General features: G+C 39.5%; 1 protein-coding gene across 7 annotated transcripts in view; it reads right to left on the bottom strand.

The window, feature by feature from the left end:
• Positions 1-27,341, bottom strand: part of STARD13 (StAR related lipid transfer domain containing 13) — a 346,341-nt gene that overhangs the window by 68,207 nt on the left and 250,793 nt on the right. For 2 of the 7 annotated variants that reach the window (XM_030922315.1, XM_010367052.2), the window contains exon 1: positions 18,366-18,578. The exons of the other annotated variants lie outside the window; for them this stretch is intronic. In XM_030922315.1, the coding sequence (XP_030778175.1) occupies positions 18,366-18,510 (145 nt within the window). In that variant the 5' untranslated portion in view covers positions 18,511-18,578. Of the gene's footprint in view, positions 1-18,365; positions 18,579-27,341 lie in introns of those variants that run through there. 7 annotated transcript variants of the gene reach the window in all.

Here is a 27,341-nt window from a genome sequence, read left to right as displayed (position 1 = left end):
AGATCCATAAGTACGTGGATAATAACAAAACCACAGATAATAGAACACAAAGGCTGAGTCTCAGGCAGGGAAAAATGTCTCATTTATACACCAGGGAACCAGGGCACTAGGGGAAAAGAGGACATTCTTCTTTACAATTCTTTTTTTTTTTAATGGATTTTTTTTTTAAGTTCCAAAGATCAGGCTAAAAATGTTTATTCAATATTCCTTTATTCTTTCACTCTTGGGATCATTTTAAGAAAGACTACAACTGGATTGCCTATGAAAATGTATTTTCTCATGAAAAAAGGTATTACAAAAATCCAATGTATTATTGTTTTAAAAATTTCACTAATAGCCTTAATTCCCCATGCATTATAACAAGATGTTCATTAATGAAGCACATTGGAATGATTTCAAGCTGTAGAGTGCAGCATAGAAGAGGAAAGTTGATTATCTGGAATTGAGACTTCAGTTTGATGGACCTTCCAGAACCTCTGAGAGCCAAGCCCAAGAGGTTGATATGTCCCTTGGGCGACCATTTTTGGTGTGGATAAACCAACAGCCCACCAGACCACCTGCCTGGGGAAGCTGTGGAGTGAGATGGGAGGAGTCTACAGTATGTGAACCAGGTCACTTTTTGACCTTGTGAATCCTGGATCACTTCCCAACCACAACTCTCTTAGACAAATATGAATCCAAGGGGAAAGAAGTTCATCTGTTGAAAGTCCAGTTTCTCCAAACAAAATTAAACAGCCTATTATCACAAGTCTTTACCAAGGCCCTTTCCTCCGCTGTTAGGATGGGTCCCTGTCAGGTCATTGTATTTCCATTTACTATGATGTCAATTTTTCCCCGTAGCCAAAGCTGGAGTCTACAGGGTGTTCTTGGGATCGCTGCACAGAAATGATCTACACTAACATCACCCTGGGCCTGCGATTGTACCTCAACATTGAAAGCTCGGTGTCTGTGCAGTAAGATGTTTGATGTGCCAGAGCTATTTGGTACATGTTAGGAAAATAGACCAAAGGCCAGATCTTACTCAGGCATCACCAGGAAGAGCAAAACTCTACTGCCTAGTCCCATAGATCTGCTTAAATCTAGATTGAACTTAGTCATTAAATCCAGGGAAACAGAGCCTGTGGCGGCTCCTACCCCAGAATGCCTGCCTCTTTTGACATCCCCTAATCTACTGTTACTCCAGGGACTGACGATTTCAAAAGCTTGAGATTTGTCTCTGGTGTGAGAATTTTCCACTTAAGTGTGACCAGCATGTTCCTACCATGTACCCATTCCTGCCATGGACACATGGTTCAGAAACATCCAGGGAACCAAGCTGGAAAGAAAAGCTATTGAAAGCATTTCTATCAGAAAGGGAGTTTCTGACATCCATAACTGCTGTTCAAAACAGAGCTTCACTGAATTGTGCTGCATGGGCTAACTCGGGCTTTCCTCTGGGAAGGTACAAAAGGCAATTATTGCATTGCTCAAAAGTTCTATTTAGTACCCAATTGAGAGTCTGTATGTGAAGGTTTCTACTTTGATAACCACACAAATATTTCAGAGGAAATAGGAAAACACACTTTCTATCTGTAACGTGTGGAAAATGTGGTGAGTTGCTACTGAGTCATGGATAAAGTGCTGCCTAATAGATTTTCAAGCTTCAGATTTGCTTCCTGCTTCCATATAACACAGTGGGTAGTAACGAGAAAACACCTAATTTCTAGACATGCTCTAAAACTAATTATGAGTCAGCAAGTCTTGGAGAGAAGCACTGAATACTGTATTTTCTCTTGGCACTACATGAATCTTATATCTTTTTATGTTTCATTATTACCTTTACTACAATCAAAATGTAGTGTTCATCAAGAGAGTCCCAGAGAGCCAGGCCATGAAGAACAAATGGGGAAGACCCGCAAGACAGGGGCTCTGCAGCCTAGAAAGCTCAAAGACAGAGAGTGGGAAGTGATCTATGAAAGAGTTTGCACCCCTCCAGTCCAGGGAATGTGCTGAGCTCAGATCCTGAAGATGAAAAGGATAACTTGGTGGAGAAGAAGTGGGCAGCCAGGAATCCTTCTAGAAAACTCCCTTTGGAACATCATGTGTTTTCACTAATTTGTGGGATCTAAAAATCAAAATAATTGAACCCATGGACATAGAGAGTAGAAGGATAGTTACCAGAGGCTGGGAAGGGTAGTGGGGGCTGGCGGGAAGGTGGGGATGGTTAATGGATACAAAAGAATTTAGAAAGAATGAATAAGACCTACTATGTGATAGCACAATAGGGTGACTACAGTCAATAATAACTTATTTGTACATTTTAAAATAACTAAAAGAGTATAATTGGATTATTTGTAACATAAAGAATAAATGGCCAAGGGGATGAATACCCCATTCTCCATGATGTAATGAGTTCACACTGCATGCCAGTATCAAAATATCTCATGTACTCCATAAATATATACATACACCTACTATGTCCCCACAAAAATTAAAAATTTTTAAATTTTAAAAACAACACTCCGTTTGGAACTTAAAATTCTGGTTGGACAGTGGGATGGGGCTGAAGCTAGCCAGGGAAATTTTATTTAAAAGGCTCCTCAGATAATAACTGCATTGGGTTTTTTATGACAGCAACATGGATAATGAACTGAAATCCTATTCAGAAACAAACATAAATAACCAAATTTTAACCAGAACCCAGATAAATCAATCATTCAAATAAGCTGATTTTTTTTTTTTTTTTTTTTTTACTGGGCCGGCACTTAAGCTTTTAGTCTTCGGGGTCAAATGACAACAAAACTGCAGTGAGTAAATATCATAAATTAGAAGCAGCCCCGTGCCAGCCATGCCGGGTGGCTCCTCGTGTAGCATCACTTCCTATACCCAACTTCCCATTCTATTTGCCCAAATGTCTCAAACACACACCCTCATTTCATATTCCCCCACCCTAGGTGCAGTCCCAACATCCTGATACCTCAATTTAAGAACAAAGCCAACTCTCATTTACCAGCTAGTAACAAAACAAACAAAATAATCTGGCATAATTCACCCCTATCAAATCTGAGTTTGCCCATCCAATTGAGGTGGGGGGAGATAAAAAAAAGTCTTAACAATTTTTATTAATTCTCCATGGTCCCTACTAACATCAACCAGCCAAATACTAATGCTTTTTCCCCAGGCCCTTCCAGTGGCCAAAATGACTGTGAGAATTAAAAAGGAATCATTATTGCCAGTGCCATCATTTCATAAAGATCTACCTAATGAGATTTCAATGACATTTGAGGAGAAAAGTGTGAAAATCTCTTTTTTTTATGGTGCTTGTGCTAGCCAGCATAACATTATGTAAAAGCATGAAGGGCTATTAAAATCACATTTTGACAGTTTTATTTGTTAACCATTTGCTACCCTTACCTGCCCCTGTAGCAGCTCCAGGGCTGCAAGGCAAAGCATCAGCTCACTGCAACTCTCTCATGGAAAACCTGAGTGTGGAGTGAAACCAGAGAGTGGCCCTGGACACAAGGGCCCACCGATCTCTATGGAGGTTACTGTGCTACTTTCCTGGTGAAAATCCAATCCGTTCAACTTGGTATTATGAAAGGATTTCAATGGAATTTTTCTAACAATTCTATGTAATAATTATTTCATTTTATTCTCTAGCAGGTATCTATTTTTGCCTGTCCAACATCCTTCTCTACATCTTCTGATAACGGAACCTCTTTCTGCAAGGAGCCTCTTCTATATGGTTTATGTAGGGCTGATGCCTCTTGCCTCCAATTACACACCCTAGTCCTGTCACCACCACCCACATAAGGTGACCTGATTCTTAAGAGCACCCCATCCCTGTTAGTCTAAGGAGACTGAGGAGCTTTGGTACCTTAAACCAATAGTCATTTGGTGGTGGGGGGGGGGGGGGGTGCTGAAATCAACTGGTTGAAAAGGGAAATATCCAGTGTTTCCACTGGTAGCCTGGTCTAGCAAACCTTTTCACTGGTTTACTCAGTAAGTTCAGTGGATGTTGTGGTGCTATGCGTGCTCTTCAGTCATATATCTGCAATTCCACTTAAGGCAAAGTCATTGGCTTTGCTTCAGTTGCCTTATACATGCTTAGAGCATGATGTGACCACTATCCTCAGACAGACTCAGCAGAGGGAAGCTCTCACTAGCACCTGGGGGGCACCCACTGCCATGGGTATGAGAACAAAGGCACCATGAAAACAAACCATGGCTGATGTGGGTTTTCACAACATATTATCATGCTTCTTAATTCCACATGCCCAATGTTGAAAACGTACTAATAGAGAAAGTCACAATGAATGAAAAAAGTCAATTCTTGCTCCATTATGAACACCTAATTTTATATGTTATCTGTCAAAACAATACTATGGTAATATCTTTGGTTGACTGCTTTTTTCACATAAGAATACATTGCGAATATTTTCTCATATAATGATGTTATTTGTAAAAAATGGGAAATTTACTTTGTTTTGAGAATGATGCTTATTTTGTAAAGATTTGATTTTTGAATACTGCCAATTGCATTTCCCTGTAGGGAGATTATAACATCAAGGTAGTCGAGAGAAAGTAGTTCAATAGGACCTCACCAATGTAGACGGATGGTGGAGAACGCTGGAAGTCTATGGGAGTTAAAAGAGATTTATAAGCTATTTATTTAACATAGTCTCCTAGCTACAGACAGTCTATGGACAAGGCTCTGTAGGACCTCAGTCAAGTCAGGAAACATAGTGAGCACAGCAAATTTGCTGTCCAGGTTTGCAGGCCTCATCTCACGTTACAACCTCATTGTATTTTTAAGCTGGTGTGTCTAGCGTGCTTCTAGGGTGCTTGGGAACAGTGTGTTCTCTTAGCTAAGCATTTTAAGAACGTACACTTTGTTTTACGTTTTTCTCAGCATAGCAAATACTTTTTCCATAGCTCATTGACAAGTATTTGGTATCCTTTTTAAATGACCAAAAATTCACATTAGGGCCAAATTAAAATTTATTATCATCAGAAAGGTAGCTGGCTAGAAAGAATCTGTTCTATTGTGGAAAGTTTATGAAATCATTACATACAAGCACACGTATTTATGCTGTTCCTACAAATCTCCTTGAATTTCTATGGACAAAATGACTCCAATTTAAGTACGTGTTCTTTTTCAGATGCTCATTCAAAGTACTTAAGAGAAGTAGGGAAAGGAGTGTGATCATCATGGGATTTAACAAAGTAGGCTTGAGAAGAGTGTTTTGTCTTTTCCTTTAAATTGGCCTATTTGGTGGGCACCCTGTTTCTAAAAGACTATGGGTACTAGCATAGCAGGATGACTCAACCACCGCAAGATGACAGCAGTGGCTGCAATTATCACTATTAAAGTATATCAAAGGTGTTAACATTTCAACGGGCTTGTGGTTGTTGGCTTAGAATAATTTATATGGCTAACTTTACTACTTCAGGAGAATGACTCCTTTGTCTTCAGACAGAATTTCTCTAGTGAAGTCCCTATTTATCGAAGGTGTATTTCTTTGGCAATACATTAAGCCAGTTTTGTTAAAATCAATGCCAGGGTATCCATCCCATCTATATATGGATACAAATGATGCAATCATTAATATTACATAGAAGCATACACTACCACCATAATCCAGCCAGGAGGGCTTTATTAACCTTAATCACAGATACAGAAAGGAATGTCAGATTTTTAGTAGTAACAGACTTTGATTTACATCCCATGGCATGGCATCAGGATATACGTTTTCGCACTTCTAAAATTAAGTTATTTTGATATGTAAAAGACCTTAAATTATACCAAGTATAATTTTTTTCCTAATATTTCTAACATTTTCTTTCCATGATTTTCTAAGTTACTAAGAGGACGTAAAATAGAAGTTATTTGGAATGAATTTGAGATCATTAATCACTGAACATTCAAAATAGTGGATCAACTTATAAACACCCACTTTATCTATCCATAATTCGAGGCAATCTTTTCCTTGATGTGCAATAAAATATCTGACTGTCAGCAAGTATATAACAATAGGAAGAGGAAACCTGGAAGACCTGTATAGAGTGGTGACACCTACCTGTACTCAGTCAAGACAGAGACTCTCAGCTCTGTTTACATGGACTTCTTTTCCAAACGCAAGAATGAGAGACATGTTTAGACATAAAATTCCTTCACCACTTCTACACATAAGCCTTGCTTCCTAGGCCTTGAAATATCTTCTGGAAGCTGGATTCATAGTAAATCTAGTCACTTAATTCCTATTAGAGTAAAAGAAGATCGAGCAAATTCTCTACCTAAGTAGAGAATAAACCTAAGTAGATTTATTCCTAGTCACTCAAGGGTTATTTTTAATCAGTCTTTTTCAGCCTGGTTGGGGAAACCATAGATATTACGACATATGACATATATGTAAATCAAATATATGATACATATTTACTGTTTATTTTTAATTAGCCTTAAATGTATAATTAACACATATATAGTATATAGTCACATGCACTTATGCATTTTTTTCTTTGTATGCTCACAGTGACCCCCTGCCCTTTCCAGCTGCCATGTGCAGTGCTCCTGCAACTAGGAGACATACCCTTCCCACCTCACTAATGTCATGCTCGGTCATATGACCCATTTTGGCCAATTAAATGTGAACAGACATAACCTGTGCTAGTTTCAGAAAAACACCTCGAGAGCCATCCCCTAACCCAATCAGCTTTCCTGCTCTTTTCCCTTTACCATGAGGCTAAGGGATATTCCTTCAGCCTAGGTGTCGGAATGACGACACTGGGGACAGAGACACAGCAGACCAGCTGCTGACATGTAATATAAGCAATAAATACATTTGTTTTATGCCACTACAACTTGAGGGGCAATTTGTTCAAGTGGCATAATCTAGCATAAGCTAATATAACACAGCTGCCAGCTGTTCATTCTATAGATGAGGCATATGGAAGGCACTATGGACCTTTACCTCAACCTGAAACTGTTGTTGGATGTCTGTTATCGTGGTATAGAGATGAACACAGTCTCAGTAATCATTTCTGCACCGAATTCTGCTTCTCTGCCTACAGTGCATGATCTACATGAATTCCAAAAAATGTCGTAAACAATCCTCACATGCATCCACGTGTGTGAATGTGTGCTCATATACACATTTGCACCACAGAAAATCAAAAGTTCAGTTGCAAGTGAATGAGGAAACTCATCAGAAATATATTTTCCATGCCTGTATTCCCCACAGTATTTAAAAAGAAAAAAACGTTTACAATCCCCAAACCCCAGTCAATCTCAGAGAAAAAGAAAGCAGAAAATAGATGCTCTCCCAGCCAAATAGTTTCTGACCAGATTGTTTTGAGTCAAGTTTTCCATGAAGCAGAGTAGTTCTTTATTCTCCTCTTTCATTTGGTACAGATTGTTCCAATCAGGCGCTTGTGGTATTTCTCAGGGAGGCTGCATGCATACATCCCCAGCTTTTTGAAGTTGTGGAGCCACTGCCTACCACTAAATCCCAAGAGATTCTTCAAGATGGAGTCAGTTAAGCAACTGAAATGCAAGGCAGGGAACACAGAGTTGGCCAGACAATTAGAGAGAGCGTCATAATTTGCAAGCATTGGCCAAAACACCTCCATGTGGACCCACCAAGCCAGTAGAGTCTTCAGTAATCCTTCTTGGGACAAGTGCATGAGATTCTGCAGACTGTCTCTCTCTCTAATCAGTTTCTCCAGCTTCTGTAGCTGGTGAACAAGAGTCCAGGTTGCCGTCTTGATATTGGCTCTCAGAGCAGAGCTCCAACTTCCCCAAAGTTGGCCAAATGACCAGTATCAGAAGGACCTGTGGGTACTCACACTATGTCGTACAGATGATTTCTTGTGTGGGGAAGAGCAATTGCTCTGGACAAATCCCACCACCACTAGGAAGTCAGATTTCTTAGCTTTTGACAGGCACTCTTCCATCCTACAGTGCTTTAAGATTTTTCTTTTTTAAATGTTAAAAAAATGCATGTTTTTAGGGATGCAAACTCCACCTGTATCTGTTTTCAGACATTTCTGAATGTCTATGCTTGTAAGAGGTTATCTGCTGTTCGATTTGCTCAACTCTTTTTTAGCTCTCGGTACTCCAATTACCCAAGAAGATTTCACGATACCAGGGAAAAACTTGCCATGTAGGCGAAAGAAGGAGCACAGATTCTGTTAGGATAAAGTCGCTTCAAGACTTCTGCAGGCCCTTTTCAATTCCTTTGCTCCTTTTGAGGTTGACATGGCAAGATAGATACAGCTTGGCCAAAGCTTCTGACTCTCTTTGCAAGGCTTTCGGCATGTAACTTCTCAGCAACTGTCATATCTGGATCAATCAAAACTAGTTTTTGCTTAATTTAATTCCAGGAAAAGATTTCCACAGCTCAAGTATAATCCTATTATCTGAGTATACACAAAAACTTGATATTATATGTATTTTCTTAAAAAATTCCTTGGCACTGGCTCAGAGTGTAAATAAAATATTTACTGGGATTTTTCAACGTGTCTTTGCCAGTTTCCTGGAACCCTTTCTACTTGTCTGCTGAACGTAGGCAACGGCATTGGCGGTGTGAATGATTTTCTAAACATGCATCACTCATTCCAGGAATAAGGATTACATTCAAGACATGAAATTGTTACTAGGCTTACAGCTATCAATTGATTCATTTTTCCCTATGCTCTTCAAGGCCAAAGATACTGCTGAGCTTAAAAGTTTACTCTCTAAGGGATTTTTATTTACAGTTCATTATAGATACTGACAGCATATATTCCTTATAGAAGGAAATTTAAAATGAGTTCAGGTATTTGAAATAACTTTACTTGATTTGGGATGGAAGAGATGAAGCTCTTCACAGAAGACTTAAGAAACTTAATTCCTATGCTGCAACTCCCTTTTTTCATCAGGCCCAGTGAGGCATCAATGCCTTGTATCATGCTACAATCTAAACACACGGCATACTGAGATTAAAGTTAATTGAGGCATCCCATAAACATGCCACAAATGTAATCCAAAAAGTTAAAAGAATTACATCAACTATAAAAATGTTTTAAAAGTTTAATATAATAGAAGTTTAAAAATTCCAGAATATTTAAAATTGTGTAGCAGATAACTTCAAATTTTAAAGAACTCTTTGGGCCTTCATAATTATCGTCACAAAATCTTAATTGAGGAGCTTCATAGTTTGATGTTTTAACAAAGTTGGAAACAGCAGAAGGGCATGCTGTGGAAAGATACATCTATTTCTAAATGGAGGTCCAGGTGGCTACCTTGTCTAATATGAATAGAATTTAATTCCCTGGCTAGCTTTGGGGAATATGACAACTTTTGCTAATAAAGTCAGTATGACGGTCTTGGCTCATCTGCCTGCCAAATACTCACTGAATTCAGGTATAAAAAAGATCATTTTCCATAAGAACAGATTTGAATAAGAGATAAAAGCGGCTTAAAATTCCTACTTAAGTGAAATCTGATTGTAAGAGTAGCAAAATCTAAACCTAAGATTTGAAAAACTTACACACACCCACTCAAATCAAGGCTAACGTACTGATAGAAGGAAAAAACGCAAACCAAATCAGCCATTTAAAAATGCTACCAATCCTTTCATGACTAAAGTACCAGCAAATGGGCTCCATTGTAAGGTTTTGGTGATGCTAGTTACACAATTCTGGCATACTGCAAGGCTGGCAAATCCGTCAAAGTCAACTCAAGGACCAGCTGAGCTAGGGATATCACTGCATTTTAGCAGCATTCATGTCAAACCATATGTTAAGCAAGAAGGCTGTCAAATGAAGGTACTATGCTTATTATTTGAAAATCAAATAAATGATTTCAATTTTCTGTTACTAAGCAAAAATATAAGCAAAAAGAAAACAAAAGTAATGGAGGAAGGGAGGAAGGAGGAAGAAAGGGGGGGACGGAGGAAGGAAGAAAGGAAAAAAGGAAGGAAAAAAGGAAGGAAGGAAGGAAGGAAGGAAGGAAGGAAGGAAGGAAGGAAGGAAGGAAGGAAGGAAGGAAGGAAGGAAGGAAGGAAGGAAGGAAGGAAGGAAAATATTGCTATAATTCTACCACCTAGAGATTGATCAATATTTTGTTGGAACATCTCTTGTTCTTTTATTATGAAGATGTGTTCATGTATCTAGGCTAAGTATACTATCTATTTTACATAATCTTTAAATAAAATTGGAATCTGCTTTTGCACTCGACAATGCATTTTGAACATCTTTTTATGTCAACAGATGTCCTTCTCAAACATTCTAGGTGGCTTGAATAACATTTCTACTGACATTACTTTAAAAAGCATCTTCTTTTATCAGTTCAGGCTTCCATAATCATGGGTTAAAAATAATAAATCTAGTTCTCTGGAGGCTTTCATTCTAAATAAAGAATTTCGCCAGAACGTGCATCCTGGTGAACGTATTTCAGGGACTACTTCTGGGTTGACATTTCTCATGTTATTTCACATTCTGGATTAAGACACATCTCATATGGTTTTGATTTATATTCTCAGCAGACTTCAAAAAGGAAATTCCAAATGGAAGTTTATTCATGTACCAGAACTATGTTTAAATGATGCTACAGGGATATCTTAAACTAACAGGAGCCAGGAAATTCAAAACTAAGGTCCTGGACCATATTCCCACCTCTTCCTTCTTGAATGTCTTAGGTATCTGCAAAGTGGAGATTTTATGTAACAGCTGTTTCACTTGTCTTTGACATTCTGCATATGTATTTAGACAATTTCAAAGATACATTTTACTTTATGTAACAACTTGGTATTTCCTGGTTGCCGAAGTTTCAAGGTTGTACTCAAAAAAAACAAAACAAACTAGACCAAATAAAGAAAATCGCCACATCTTATTTTAATGACTAAATGAATATCTGGAGTCTATGTGACTCCCAAAATTCTTCAAGTAATCAAAAGCAAAACATGATCCAAATTTGTAAAACTAGCAAATTTACCAAAAGAGCAACTCTTTAAGACAAGACTATTTTTGTACAGGGTTCATATTATTGCTTTAAAGAGAGTTTACAATGAAGATACATTCTAATTTCATTTTGTTCTTAACCAATGGCATATCTATTTCTGGAATAAAGCTCAAGTTTCTACTCTTATTGAATACATATACTTAGTTTTACAGATTATCTTTTTAAAAAGAACCTGTCAATGTTTTTGGAAAATACTCCTTTATTTGAGGATATAATTGAACTAAATGGGCGCAAGAGGGGTAAATATGGCATCAGGCAGTTAGAAGTGAGTGCAAAATTCTGGATTCACCTCTCATTACCTGTGTGACCCTGGCCTGGGTAGGTTAATTCTAGCATGCCTCAGTTTCTTCATCTATAGAATGGGAATAAACGAGAGTACCTACCTACCTCAGAGGGTTACTGTAAAGATTAAATGATTGCATTTCTGTAAAGTACCTGGAGACAGTATTCGCTACTATTACTAGGGCAGAGGTGCTTATGCTACTTTCCCATATTAGAAAATAGTGGTTCTGATGGATGGTCTCTGATTCTCTTTTCTCGGCTCTCTTCCTTTGGCATTCAGAAGTGGAAGGCATTTGTCTTTACTTATTTATTCAACAGACACCTGCTGGGTGCCCCTGTTGTAAAAGACTGCTGGTAGGTGCTGCAGGTGAATGCAAGGCTGTGGGCAGTGGGTCCTACCCTGTAGGTCTTTAAGCCAAGCAGGGATAGACAAAGACCCATCCAGGCACTACTACAACCAAAGAAAGCAAAAGCCCAGCAGAACAGGACATTATCCTCTGGGTCTCAGAGCAGGAGGGGGCATTTGGGATAAGGTGACCAGGACAAGCCTTACAGTTGAGGTGAGATTCAGAAGAAGGCAGAAGAAGGTTAGCCACACATTTCTGCCATAAACAACCCATATTCTCCCCGCAGCTGAATTTGGAGCTGAGATTCATGTAATTCACAGCCTTCTTGGAAGTAGATTCTCATGATCCTCCCTCTGTGCCTGCAGGAGGGCCCTGGGGTCACATGCCACCCATCAACCTGCCTGGAGATTCTTCCCATGACAGGTATCTAACATGCAATTCATTTTCTGCAATCCACAGAATATTTCATGATACTCTTTCTGTTACATAAAGCTGTATCTCAGGAAGCCATGCTTCACACAATGCAGTGGTCTTTAACAACAATGAGAGTCATAAATGAGATGTGTCACTTTGGATATGTGACATTTGCACACATTCAGAAATATTACACCTTAGGATAATGGCAGTAAGAGCCTTCTCCTAAGAGGCTGTTACTTTTAGGATATAAACACCAGGCTGGGGAAGACAGTCTTGCGATTATGGTTCACAATGTGCTTACCAGTTAATAAGTAAAATATTAGCAATCACATGCCTGATATGTGGGGATCTCAAGGGCAAAGATGTGTTAAAACATAACCAAACACGCCAGGACCTTGGGAAAGAAATCTGTATCAGACATGTGGGCTTCATTAAGGGAAATGCCTTCAGAAGATTATTTTTCCATGTTATGAGAAAAAATCTGAACAAGTAAGTAAATTGTGAGCAAGGGATATGGGCTTCCTGTGGACTAATGACTGTGAGAAGTTGTGGGTTAATGTGGAGTCCAAGGTCATTGATCTCAAGAGGGCGTGAATCTCCCAGGTCGGCTTCCTAAGGTCATTCTCATTATGAAAAACATGCTAGGTGTATATTCAGGGATCTGCTTTGTGAGGAGGTGACAGGGAAAGTAATTCAAATATCTTTCAAATACTTAAACACATTTACATTTAAAAACAAAGAAAGTGTTGCTCTTATGCATATAATGATTATAATTAATGTTCCATGACTGCTTGAATTATCCCTAGTGCCAAATGGAAAATGTAGAAAGCCGTCCTTGAACCTTTTGTTTCTCCAAAATAAGAAACAAGTAAATGTCAACACATAATTTTTTTAAAAATTGAGATGAAGTCTATCTTGCTCAATTTAATGCATAAACTGAGAGCTCTTTACCTGGGGCTTTTAGATATAATTGAGAGGCCTAGGAAACCTTTTGTATGCAAACATTGTTGTGTGTTTTTTGTTTTTTCTGAGGTTACATAGCTTTCATCAAATGTGTGTATTTATTCTGCCTCTAAGGTGTTCTCCTTTAGCCCAAGAAGAAGATAACACTATGCCCCTTGGAGGCCTAAAGAGTATCAGCTTTGTCCTGCTCTGTTCCCTGTGGGCTATCAATTTTTGACTTTGAAATTTGGAGACATAAATATTTTATCTCTCTGTCTTTACACACACACACACACACACACACACACACACACACGTATATTCATGCACATACATTCTGTAAATATGTCCTAGGTAAAACTGCAAACATCCTTAAATAAATATGTGGATTTTGTATCTTTTTAAATTTTGACATTGCAGGTACACATTACCAGATTGGAAACCAGATTGCATCTTTCCATCTCATGTTCTTAGCCTCGAGTCTTGCAAATGGCTATCATTTAGTATGTTGACTGAATGCATGAATGACTATAAGAGGAAAACATTTATAGATCTGAAGGCCAATAAACACCCAAAACATCTCTCAGATATTCAGGTTCCTCCAAACTCACAAGGATGTTGTACATATGGGAAAATGTATTGTGAAAGTCCTTGCAGACTGTAAGCCCCATATAAAAATAAGGTAACATTATTCTTCTAGTTCTGATTCTGCCTCTGAGGGACACGGCTATTCGTCAGCAGCAGTGTCTGGGTATCTCGATACTGCTACTGTTTTCTGAAGGGTGGGGCATTTGACATTGTCCTGGCACTGACTGGGATTGTTGCTTCTGCTGGCTCCAATCTCTCCCTTTCTCTCTGGATGGAATCCTTAGGAGTTCCAAGTGCATGCAGTAATGGGAGATTTGGTCTTGGAAGAAGAGTAGTGAGAACAGATTTCCCTGTTTTCCCACAAAAGAATCGGTCTCCCTTTTTAAGATCATCTTAACCTGACTGAGGCATAGTCATATCTGAGAATAATCAATCGTAATCATAGAAAAAGAATATCCCAGGACTTTCAAATATTTTGATCACAATCTTTAGTAAGAAATAAACTTCATATAGTTGTGAACATGCACACACCCACACATGTACACACATCATACATACATAGACTGAAACAAAGTTTCACAAAACAATAGTTGCACTTCATGTATGCAAGGAGATCTGGCATTTTTCTGTTCTATGCTTTCCTATTCAGAATTACTAGTCATATCCACTGACTTCATCACCTGTCAGTTTAAAAATACTGTCTAGATAACACTCAGTTACATGAGATGCATCTGGTAAAATATATTAACGTAATAATGGAACACAGCTCTACGAGTCTGACACTTGAGGGTCTTCTTAGATTCATCCTCTCTCTTCCAGTCCCCCCATATTCTCATCACACAACCCCAGGACCTGCTGAATTTGACTCAAATATATTTCTTAAACTCCTACCTTCCTCCCCACCTCTGTCTCCTGGCCTTGGTTTACCAGAAGTGTCCAATCTTTTGGCTTCCCTGGACCACAATGGAACAAGAATTGTCTTGGGCCACACATAAAATACACTAACACTAATCATAGCTGACGAGCTAAAAAAAAAAAAAAAAAAAAAATTTACAAAAGAAATCTCAAAATGTTTTAAGAAAATTTACAAATTTGTATTGGGCCGCATTCAAAGCCACCCTGGGACACAAGCGGCCTGGGGCTGTGGGCTGGATGAGCTTACACAAAGAAAATAAACAGATACTTCCAATGGATTTATTTATTTCCTCCTATATGTAGTTGGAATATAACACGCCCATACTTCTTTCAATGCAACAAAGCTTTCCTTCAAATTTGAGGAAAGTCTATGCTCCAAGAAAATGCACTGTCCTGTAGCTTCTAAACACTCTTGGCCATGCTGCCTTGTTGAAGAGGCTCAGGTATAAATTTAAAAGAGAAATCTCATTTTCAGAGAGATGATCTATTTATTTTCAACAACAGCCTCCATGCATGCCGGAAAATGTGGGGTTCAGGCAAATTCTGACTCCACTCTAGACATTTATGGTGCTTGGTTTAGACCCTCATTTTGTTTAAACCAGGACTTTTGCAACAGAACCCAATAGCTCCCCTTGCTTCAGTTCTTGCCTTCTTTGAATCTCTAATGTGAAACTATGTTCATTCTCCTTCAAACTCCTTCATGTCTCCCTGTCACCTGCAGAATAAAGTGCCAGCCCATCACCACGGCCCACAGTGCCTTCCGGCCTGGCCTCTGTGTGCTTCTGGAGCTCATGAGAAGTCATGTGAAGCTGCCTGGAGATCCCCAGTCCCAGGCTGCTGTTGCATATCCCAGACTTGGGCTTACACTGTTTCCTCTCCATCTGTCACATTCCTCTCCCTTTTTACCTCCTGACTGGCTCACATTTATCTCTATCAAGATTTAGCGAACACATCATCTCATGTATCCCGGGTTAGCTTGGCTCTTCTCTGGACTTTCACACATTCATTATGGTCCTTAGATTATACTGAAATGTTCTTGTTACACATCTCTCTCCCCCATTAGACCACAGCTCTTCGAGGGCAGAGGTTGCCTTTTTTTTTTTTTTAATACTTTAAGTTCTAGGGTACATATGCACAACGTGCAGGTTTGTTACATATGTATACATGTGCCATGTTGGTGTCCTGCACCCATTTGCTCGTCATTTACATTAGGTTGCCTTATTTACTCTTTGTATCACTGGTGCCGAGCAGAGTGCTGGGGGCTCAGCATGTGCTCAAGACATGCTGAATTAAGGAGAAGCTGAGAGTGACTTTCTTGCTCTGCATAAATCTCAAGGCAGAGTGGACTGTAGAATGTTGATTTATTCCCTGCAAAGGACTTGCACGTTGCTGCTGGTCAAAGATCTTTTGCAAAGGAAACTTCTGCCCCCTGAAAAAGCTCTCCTGCTCTCTTTTTTCTCTCCTGGTCTGATGTAAAGAGGCCAAAGGGCATATGCCAGGCTTTCATAGCTTTCTGTTCCACTCTATGTGAGAAGCCTGATGCTACTGTTGCTGGGGCTGTGGTTGGACTGAGTGCCAGACCCCAGCCTTAATCAATAATAAGAAATCTCATGAAGCTTGGAAGTCTTCCAAATGTGGGTTTGGAATAGTGCTGGGAAGTCAGATTTCGTGAGGGGAGTCATCTCCAATTTGGAGGAACTTGGGAGAAGGAGGGCAGTTCCGGTGATGAGCAAAGGATTAGGTCACCTTATGAGTAGGAATGAGGCCTGATCCAGTCAGGACCATGCAAAATCTCCCTGAATATGCCCTGGAGGAAACCCAGTTCCCCCAGGCTACCCCATTCACACCTCCAAGGGAATCATCCAGCCAGTCCAAGATGGCATTCCTGGGGAACAGGAGATGTGGGGGTGCTTTTAATTACAGTTCAGTAATGCCTCCCTTCCCATGAAATGTAACCACATTCAGCTATGATTATTCTGGTTCTCAGGAGCAGAGGAAATATGTGTGATGTAACGGGATGAGTTTTGGGGGTCACTGAACTAGTCAGGCCTGCCTATAAGGCCTTTCTCTCTACTTTTAACTTCTCCTTCCTGAAGATGTAGCCTGTTGGACACCTCCTCCAACAAACCTTTCCTTTGATACTTATAGCCACCTCCACTCTATGACCTCTGGCCATCTTGAATTCTTACTTGTCCTGTTAGATATAACGGTGACTGGTGTCTCTTTTAGAGTTACAGCGTGAGCTCAGTGAATTTGAAAACAGCAGGGACAGGTCTGTGGTGGTTGGGGTTGCTGTGGCTGTTGTTAAGAAGGAAGATACAAATAAGTTTGTATATGGGCATGGCTGCTGCTGCTGCTGATGGTTGATGGCCATTGTTGATTTTCAGAGAAAGAAAACTAGGCAGACCTAGGTGAAAGATATAGATGTCCCTAGTGGATAAAGTAAAGGTGGGAACAGATAAGGGGAAAGAGACAGTAAGTTGGAATTTTAAAAAGTCTTTCAGAGAGGAAGGTGGCCATGGGGAGCTGGCTGAGTGTGAGTTTACTCTATGCATCCCTGAGCAAGTTTCATTGCATCTCAAAGCCTCAGTTTCTTCATTGCAAAATGTGCACATTATATATACTCTTCAGAGTCATTGTAAGGATGTGAGAAACTCCAGAACAAGGAAGAGCATTTAGTTTACTGCTGCAATCCTGGTCTCTGTCACAGGGATTTGAAGTTGATGTTATGTTCACATTTGTTAAACAAAATGAATTGTGTAATTTGACACAGAGCAGGCACTTAAAAATTGGAGCTATTATTATTAACCGAAATGAATACTTTTTCACAATTTCCACTGATGAACCCAAATGGCAGAAGAAAATAAACAGATACTTCCAATGGATTTATTTATTTCCTCCTATATGTAGTTGGAATATAACACGCCCATACTTCTTTCAATGCAACAAAGCTTTCCTTCAAATTTGAAGAAAATCTATGCTCCAAGAAAATGCATTGTCCTGTAGCTTCTAAACACTCTTGGCCATGCTGCCTTGTTGAAGAGGCTCAGGTATAAATTTAAAAGAGAAATCTCATTTTCAGAGAGATGATCTATTTATTTTCAACAACAGCCTCCATGCATGTCAGAAAATGTGGGGTTCAGGTATTCTGACTCCACTCTAGACATTTATGGTGAACCCAGGTATCAGCCCTTAAAGAACGGAGACACACACATACAGGCCTCCAGTGGCTGATGTTGGCTAAGCTTAAGATCACAGGATGAAGGAAGAATCTCTGCTCAGCAACATAAAGTGCTTGAAAATAAAGACTTTCTTGACTATATTTCCATAAAATAGCAGGACATCTTTTGTTCTGAAGGCAATGTATGCATTTTTTAGGAGTGCTACCAACATCATGCAAAGATAACTTCAGAGACAAAACCCAAGTCTGATCACTCTCTCCTTTGCTTAGAATTCTCCATGGCTCTCAAATCTCTCCAAAGAAAAATCCAAATTTCCAAGGACACTATGAAATTCTTGAGCTCAGTACGGGTCCCTGACATATACTTCTGTGTCTCAACTGCCCACATCCCTGATAGTAGTTGGCAATGGAGCTAAACAACTCCTAAAACCGACCTTCCAACCAACTTAGTTTCCTAAAACCGACCTTCCAACTCCCATCCTCTGTTCCCTATAGGCATTTTTCCCTCTGTCTAGAATGACATTCTTCTGCTTTACGTGACTAGCCAATTCTTTTCCTTTCTGCCTCTCTGATTCCCAGCTCTAGTTCTATCTTCTCCGCCGTGTCCTTCTAGACCACCTGACCACTGCCACTGAGGCCATGCAAGGCCAAGTAAAAAGTTCACAAAGGTCTATCCTTTGTACCCCACATGCCCTTCTGATCCAGCACTTACCCTGGCGCTGGAATTTCTGGTTCACTCTGCCTTTCTGTTTCCCACCACAGACAGTGTCTTTGCATTCTCCTCGCCAGCACAGCACCAAGCACCACAAAGGGGTTTGGTTAACGTTTGCATGGAGAACTGAGGAGGGTTCCAGCATAGAGGTTCAAAGAAATCAGAGCAAGCAGCAGATGATCGTCCTCTCTCATGTTTCCGGTTGCTAACAGTGGAGAGGAACCTCACTGCTCCCCAGTGACCTGCGAGGCCTCAGCTGAGATTCCAAGCCTCCACACTTCCTCTCCTCGTTGTTTTCATTCCCATTAAAAAGGAACACCAAGGATTTGTATCACAGTCTCAAAATAAAGTCCCAGAGAAAAGGATTCTGTTTGGAACAGAAAGAACCACACACTTTCTAATGAATCAAACCCCTAAAGAAGACTAAAATGTAAGGTGGGGTATGTTCCACTCATTCACATTCTCAACAGAGTCTTTTAGTAGAGAACAGAACTCCCCTCTTATAAAGAAACAGTGCGATTTATATCATAATTCCAGTGGTTAATCTTTTGCTTGAAATTTCCAAATCTTTTCTTACATGCCCTTTAAGACCATAAATACAGTTTTAAAACATTCCACAGCTGACTAAAAGTAGCAAAGATGACGATTCCAAGAGACTCCCTTCCTTTTCCTTGGTACAAAAACGACCCTCATTGTATAATGCAGGTACTAAGGTTCGTGACCTCTTTTAAGCTTTATGGTACTTCTTTTCTCTGTGGAGTGTAGTTTTTATTTACATCCTAAAGAGTATATCATTAATTATCCACTTCATTATCTCACTTATGTCCTAACACAATAATGAAATCAGCAAATTTAGAGTATTTGAGATTAATAGTCTCAAAACAGCAAAAAAAAAAAAAAAAAAAAAAAAAAAAAAAAAAACCTTAAGTTTACTAAATTCTAGGTTTTTAAATTCTCTTTGGTATAATGGCTTCTATTAGCACAATCTAGACACCACCAAACTACCCATTAAATCTGCCAGAAAGTCCCGCGTTCCTAGGCATGCCAAGAAAATAGGTGGGAAGTAGTTCATAGCAACGTTCTTAAATGCTTGTGTAGGAGAGTGGAGGAGTATCACTAATGCTGATGTCATTGTCATCTCTGAAATTCCAGCCCTGATCACTCTCCCATCTGGGCTACTTTTCTAATCTGGAATTCTCTCTCCCTTCTTTCTCTCACTACCCACACACCTGACCCCCAGGGAATCATTGAGTCACTTCCTGTCCTCTAACCTTGTGGCCTAACTTCCGTTTCTGTTTAAGAGCCTTGACCTGGGGGATGTGAAGAGAATGACAGAGGGAGAGGGCTGCCCGGAAGGCAGGGAAAGAGAAGGAAGGGTCCCTCTCTATCGGGGTCAGACAAGGAGTTGCTGAGAACTGCCCACTTCCGATTTTTTGGAGATAATCATTGCTGTCATAGTCATGATCTGAGCTGTGCATTAGTTAATACTTGATTTACCTCCAGTATCTGCTTATGGACTTTCTACTACTTATTTGCAACTTCAGAAAGAGTGGAGAGTGAAAGAAATAAAAAGCAAATTCATCAATCTTACATTTATGAAAAGTCTGATTGGGCAAACCTGACACCTGTTCAAAAGGAAGGGCTTGGATGGGCGTGCATTTTACTGAGACTTCTATCTTTATTTGTCACTAACCATTCACTAATTAAATGTAGTGCATGAGTCTTAGCTTTCCAGGTCACTTTTTAATAAAAGGATATTTTTACTATGGTAAAAAAAAATTAAATGAAGCATCTTTTTTAAAAAAATCAATCAATTAATTATTTATTTAGTTTGTTTGTTTGTGAGACAGAGTCTTGATCTGTCACCCAGGCTGGAGTGCAGTGGCATGATCTCAGCTCACTGTAACCTCCACCTCCCAGGTTCAAGTGATTCTTGTGCCTCAGCCTCTCAAGTCGCTGGGATTACAGGCATGTGCCACCACACCCGGCTAATTTTCGTATTTTTTAGTAGAGATGGGGTTTCACTATGTTGGCCAGCCTGGTCTCAAACTCCTGACCTCAAGTGATCTGCCCACCTCGGCCCTCCCAAAGTGCTGGGATTATAGACATGAGCCACCGCGCCCAACCTAAACGAAGCATCTTTAAATAATGTTGTGGCAAAACCCAGCTGACTATGGGATAGACTTTTGAGTGGACTCTGATTCTAGCTTTCCTGGTTGTTGGGCCACGGGAAAGAGCACTGGCCAAAGGCAGGTGGGTGAATCTGCCATGTGACCTGCCACCAGCTCTCCTTCTCTAGCCACAGCAGATGTTCCGTGCTCAGGTGACCTAGAAGGTTCATGTGGAGGTGACGGAACTTCAGTAGACCTAGAAGTGAAGCAGTACTTCTGCCCCCAGTGTGAGTAGGAAACAAACTTTTAGTTGGTTACCATGATAAACACTTTAGGGACAGGAACTTCAGCCTTCTTTAACCCCCAATGGCCACATATGCCTGGAAAAGAGTAGGTGTATGGCCAATATTTATGGGAATAGTGAATATTGAATGAGTCATACAAAAAAAAGAAATGAACACAGAGAGTTAATTCTGAGAAAAATTTCTGATGATGATCTGCTGCTACACATACACACCCACCCACACACACATACTCAACTTCACTCTAAATATCACTCGCAAACTCTTTTGTCCTTTATGTCCATTTTTGTTTTCATGGAAACCATCCAACTTTCAATACCACACTAAGATAGTGAAACAGCTTCTTTTGAAAAGGATTCCATTTTCTCACCGAAATAACTATTTCAATTGACTGAATAGGTTTGTTTCACTGCTCGTCACTTTTAGAAAAGCAAACGCATTTAAAAAGCAGTTTGGGGTGATCTAGACTTTAATGGCAGATCCTCTGAGCAGGTACTGGCCGGGTGGGGACAATTTTCTGGCTCTGTGCTTTCTTCATACAGAATCTGTCAGATTAGCTGATGAAAATGACAAATGAAAAGACACTTTGCCTTAATAACAAAACCCACGGAATCCTTAGGATTTTGTAACTATTTTCTGGCTAACTTTGCTTTCTAGGCTTAAGCTGTGAAGTAACATTTGGTGTTTCCTTTTTAAACTAATTGTTACTGTTTATTAGGGCAGACACTTAGTGTCTGTCAGGTATAAGTCAGTGACTCTCATGCCTTGTATTTATGCTTTTCCTTTGTCATTTAGAAATGTTTTATTTTATTTCTTTTAATTGTTTAAAAGTAATATCATGAATAGCTTGATGCTTCATATAAAGCCATAAGGAAGAACTACAAAGATTTTTTTTTATTACTTTAGCATTTTTTGAGAGGTGATAGAAAGCATGTTTATAATTTGGTTGGAATCTCCAAAGCGGCTGTATCTTTTAAAACTAGTATTTAATGGCTAGATATAACCAACTTCCAGTGATAAGAAAAAAGGAAAGGAGGAAGTGAGAATGGCAGGAAGGAAGTCAGGAAAAAAGCAGGAGGGCAGGAAGAGAGAAAAGGAGGAAGGAGGGAAAGCAGGAGGAAAGGGAAGGGACTCTATGGTATGTCGTCCTTTCAAAGTTCCTAAACAAATCCAGTCCTTCTGATGGCACTTTCATAGTCCAGCAGGAGTGCTTCTGGACACTTTTAGCTGGTCACCTTGCTGCTGTATATGAACCTCCCTCCCACAAAGAGGGAACCTGTTTGTGTGCCCTTCCTGTTCTATATGGGTGCCCTTGTTGTGGGACAGGGCCTGGTTCACAGCTATTTCTCTAATCAGAAACTTCCACACCTTTCTCGAGTTCATCTAAGTACAGTTTCCTGCTTGGCTCAGTTACTCTCCCATGTACAAAATGGTCCTCTATCCCCTGCCCTCCCTGTGTTCGTCCTCGCCTGGGTGATCCCAGTTTCTAGCAGGAGTTCAGAAGTCACTGACTGAAATGTACCACCTGAAACAGCATCTTACTTTCAACTGCAGCCCACCCTAAGCCATTTTATATACTATTATAAAAATGATGATCCCAAACTTAACTCTAGATTTATGTGATTTTAAAATTTAGCTTCCTGATCCCCTTTGGGACAAAACAAGCTTCTCATTACACTAGATACCCTAAAATCACTCAGGAAGTTCACATTAATTGATGACTAAATATTTGGCTAAAGGTCTATCATGGCTAGTGAATACCAATTTGGGCTTTATTTTATCCTAAATCTGGTTTAGTTAAAAATGTTTTAAGGACAGGCTGGGTGTGATGGCTTACGCCTGTAATCCCAGCACTTTGGAAGGCCAATGAGACAGGGGTCACTGGAGTCCAGAAGTTCAAGACCAGCCTGGGCAACACAATGAAGCTCTGTCGCTACCAAAAAAAAAAAAAAAAAAAGAAAAAAATTTAGCCCGGATGTGGCTTTAGTTACTCGGGAGGCTGAAGTGGGAGGATTATTTGAGCCTGGGAGGTAGAAGATGCAGTAAGCTATGATCCCATCACTGTACTCCAGCCAGGGTCACAGAGCAAGACCCTGTCTCAATATAAATAATAAAATATATTTTAAGGATTTACTGAGACAGTCATGAAAACAAAACCCCAAGGGTTTTTAAGCATGTCATTCTTAGCACCACCACCACGAGAGATGAAAAATAAATGATATACTATTGGAATACTGCACCCATTTCTTTTTCTTTTTCTTTTCTTCTTTCTTTTTTTTTTTTTTTTTTTTTGAGACCAAATCTCACTCTATTACCCAGGCTGGAGTGCAATGGCACAATCTTGGCTCACTGCAACCTCCGCCTCCTGGGTTCAAGCAATTCTCCTGCCTCAGCCTCCTGAGTAGCTGGGATTACAGGTACACACCACCACACCTGCCTAATTTTTGTATTTTAGTAGAGATGAAGTTTCACCATGTTGGCCAAGCTGGTCTCGAACTCCTGACCTTGTGATCTGCTGGCCTTGGCCTCCCAAAGTGCTGGGATTACAGGTGTAAGCCACGGTGCCTAGCCACTACACCCGTTTATTAAAGTACTCAATATAAATTACACAGTCTTAAAAATACCAGCATTCCAAAAAACTCCAAAATATCAGCATTCAAAAACATAAAAACAAAATACCAAGTATTACAATGCCTCATTATACTTGTTTCCAAAAAGATGTTGGGATTTTGTAAACAATTCACAAGGTATGTTTATTTTAATAAGTTACGACATAAACAATTACTAAAGTAAGGTCATGTCACAGTTTTCAGCTTTTTAAGTGTATTTTTCTTGGGGCAGCTTTTATGATCGGCCCACTATGGATTATTAGATGGTAAGTTAACTAACTTCTGAATGCTTTTTATTTAATTTTAAAAAATTGATTTAATACTTGGTTGGTCACAGTCCCCACCTATTGTTATTACCGAAAATTTATTAACAATGTGGCTAGTTAGTTGTATAACCTTGGGCACAAAACTTTACCCTATCTGATTTTAATTTTCTCACCAGTAAAATGAGGGCTTTTTTAGAGTCTTGTAATGCTTTTAATGCTCTACAATCCTGTGATTTCTAAGATGAAACGTTGTGTTGAAGTCAGTGACATTAATGTCTCTTCGGAACAATGTCACAGGACTCCAGAGAAGGTCAACCACACACCAATGTCCCTGGCTATGTGATTATAGACAAAAGCCACATCCATGCTAACTGAATCCAAAAAAATCCACATGAACATTGTAGGAAAGTTAAGATTGTCCTCACACTTTGTTGCTAGGAAAGCACGGTGGATGAGCTCTAATCAGAATGGTGTATAAATTTCATACCGTGGTCTCTGACACAGCTAGCTAAACATCCAAGACCACAGCCTCAGCAATGTCTTTGTCCCTGACATCAGCCTCAATGGATTATTCATTTTCAATTTTATTCTTAAATGTAACGTGGTGATTTCTCCCTGTTTTGTAATCCAATTCTAATAAAAATGAGAAGGCAGGCAGGATTCTGATACTGGGAGATAAATAAAGCTGCATTTTGCAAGGCAGTCAGTTATTGTAAGACAGTTATTACAATGGCTGGAGAAATGGCTTCAGACTGCAGCCAGCCTCAAATCAGCCGGGCAGTCTGGCCCTTGGTGCACATGGCCTTGGATGGCTTTCTCTGAAATCAGGTTACAGGGGTCTGTGAGCTGGAGTCTGTTTTTCGACAGTTCCCACAGCACTTGACCCGGTTCTAGGCACACAGCGGCATGGTAAAACTTGTTGGCAACTCATGAAATAGTTACTACTGAAAAGACAAAAAAAAAAAAAAAAAAAAAAATTCTAGAGCTTTTTGCATTTTGTAGTTTGGAGATAAACATTGGCTCTAATTGCAGCACTTACTAAACAGGGAATATGCAACTTAGAAGCTAAAACAGTACATCGACAATTTTCCTTCTCTTATTCCTTAATTAGTTAATCACAATCATCCACAGTTGTTATTGGAATTTGTTGAATTTGTGGAATTTGTGAGAATGTTGCAGGGTTTTAAATGCATATTCAGGAGTATTTGCCCTGATATAAGTTGTATGAGGGAAGTTTATAGGACCCATGAAAGCCATTCAATCCTTTTTCTCATTCTCATATGCATATGCCATTCAAATATTCTGCTTAAAGGTATCTGCATTGTTATTGCTGATATCAGGTGTCAGGCGTGATGCTAAATGCTTTATGTGCAACGGCTCACTTGATCCTCACAAGAGCTTTTAAGAAGGTATTACCATTCCCAGCGGGGCGCAGTGGCTCATGCCTGTAATCTCAGCACTTTGGGAGGCTAAGGTGGGCGGATCACCTGAGGTCAGGAGTTCAAGACCAGCCTGACTAAAATGGAGAAACCCCGTCTCTACTAAAACTACAAAATCAGCTGGGTGTGGTGGCGCATGCCTGTCATCCCAGCTGTTTGGGAGGCTGAGGCAGGACAATCACTTGAACCTAGGAGGCGGAGGTTGCAGTGAGCCAAGATTGTACCATTGCACTCCAGCCTGGGGGACAAGAGTGAAACTCTGTCTCAAAAAAAAAAAAAAAAAAAAAAAAAAAAAAAAAAGGGTTTTACCATTCCTATCTTATGGAGGAAGAAACTAGGATCAGGGAGGTTCAATGAGGTGCCCAAGGTCACGGATGGGATGCTGTAACTCAAACCACGCCTTTTGTTCCAATTCTAGCCCTCATTCATAACTAAATGGGAATGTGGGGATGAGAACATGGCAAAGCTTTTAAAACATCTTTTTCAAAGAAGGAGGGTATAAATTATAAACAAAAATGCAACTGAAGAAAGGACAAATTCCTCACATAATTTCTTCATTTATTTATTCATACTTTAATCAGCCACTAAATACACATGTTCACCACTGCACCATGTAGTATGAGGAGTAAGAAAGGAGGTCATCTCTACAGCAGGGCTTCATGAAAATGAAAGTTGTTAATGATTACAAGGAGAAGGAAAAGTTGAACCATCAAACATCTTGACTCCTTGCAGAAGGTTCTAGGTGGGAACACTATTTCCAGTCAGAATGGTCTTTAAGAGCTTTTTAAGAGGTGAGAAACAGTAACAATGAAAACAGAACATAATGGTTTGTTGTTGGACAAGCACCCAGACAGAGTACAGCTCGAGGCTCTTTACTGTATTCTCTCTCACCCTCGTGCCACTCAGGTAGGCATTACCGTTGCCATTTTGGAGATGAGCAACTGGACGCTTAGAACACAACCAGCGACAAAACAGTCGGAAGGCGCGAACACAACCAGTGACAAAACAGTCGGAAGGCGTGAACACAACCAGCGACAGTGTCAGGATTCAAACCCAGACACAGAGAACCCCAGAGCCTCCCACCTTTCCTCAAAGCCGTGCTGCTCAGAGCTGCCTTGCTGTGGTGTTTTTGTTGGCTGTGACATGGTATTTGCAGCAGGAAAACAAAACAAAACAAAAAAGATCTTAACTTGGAGGACAGGAGAAAGTGTAGAGATCAGTAAAATAAATGAGGAGGTGTATCCAGTCATCTGTACTATGAATTGAATTTAGCTCTCTACCAGCTAAACGGCACACGGCTCCATGGTGATTATCAAGGCAGTCAGGCTTTCAAGTGGCGCTGATAACTAAGTGTAATAGGATTATGCATTTTTTTCTTTTCAAGCTGAAGCAAAACAAGAAAAGGCCCTTTAAGCTGAGGTTTTCATGTTGTTTTTTTCCTGTTACAAACTAGTCCAGAATGATCCCACAGACCTCAAGGAGTGTCAGAGCTTATTTCACTTACATAGGGAAAAAGAAAGACAGAGTATTTGCTAGGTAGATACATATTCTTCTAGCCCTTCTTGCCTCAATCTGGACTTAGATTCAATGGACTAAACTTAGCAGAAAAGTCACACGGAGAAGGCAATGAACACAGCCATGCCTAATACCACATTTTCATATGATGATATTTGAACCATAAATATACTTCACTTCAAAAACACCTTTAAAACTGTGTATTAAATGAATTTTGGTAAATAATTTAAGTAAGGAGAGATGGTTAATATTCATTATGGAAACATTCTGCTATGAAATTCAGTTTACTAAGGGGACTAATGTTTTCATTAAAAAAAGTTTTGATTGAATCTCAAAAAAAAAAAAAAAATCCCTGATTTACGTATGTTGTAAATGTAGATTCTTTCATGGTAAGAATATTTTAAAAAGGTTAATCAGCATTTGTTTTTGACTTAAAAGTAAGTTTAAACATCATATTTTAAGGTATTTAGCACAGAATGAAATTGCTTTAATATAAACTAGATATAATTTGTCATGTTTTTTAAGAGAAAACTTTTCAATACTATAATGCTTTGCTTGTATTTGGCAGAATATAAAACAAATTCAAAATAGTGAAGAATTAAGACGAAAAGAAACATGATTCTCAACCCTCAGATAGGGGTTTCTTTGGAGAAAGTGAAAATAGATTTTTAAAAAATCAGAAATGAACAACTCACTGTTTTTTTGAAAGGAGGTTATATATGCTGTTAGTCATT

This window comes from Rhinopithecus roxellana, chromosome 18, assembly GCF_007565055.1.
Source record: "Rhinopithecus roxellana isolate Shanxi Qingling chromosome 18, ASM756505v1, whole genome shotgun sequence".
Classification (NCBI taxonomy): Eukaryota; Metazoa; Chordata; class Mammalia; order Primates; family Cercopithecidae; genus Rhinopithecus; species Rhinopithecus roxellana.
This window is presented reverse-complemented; position numbering and strand designations above follow the sequence as displayed.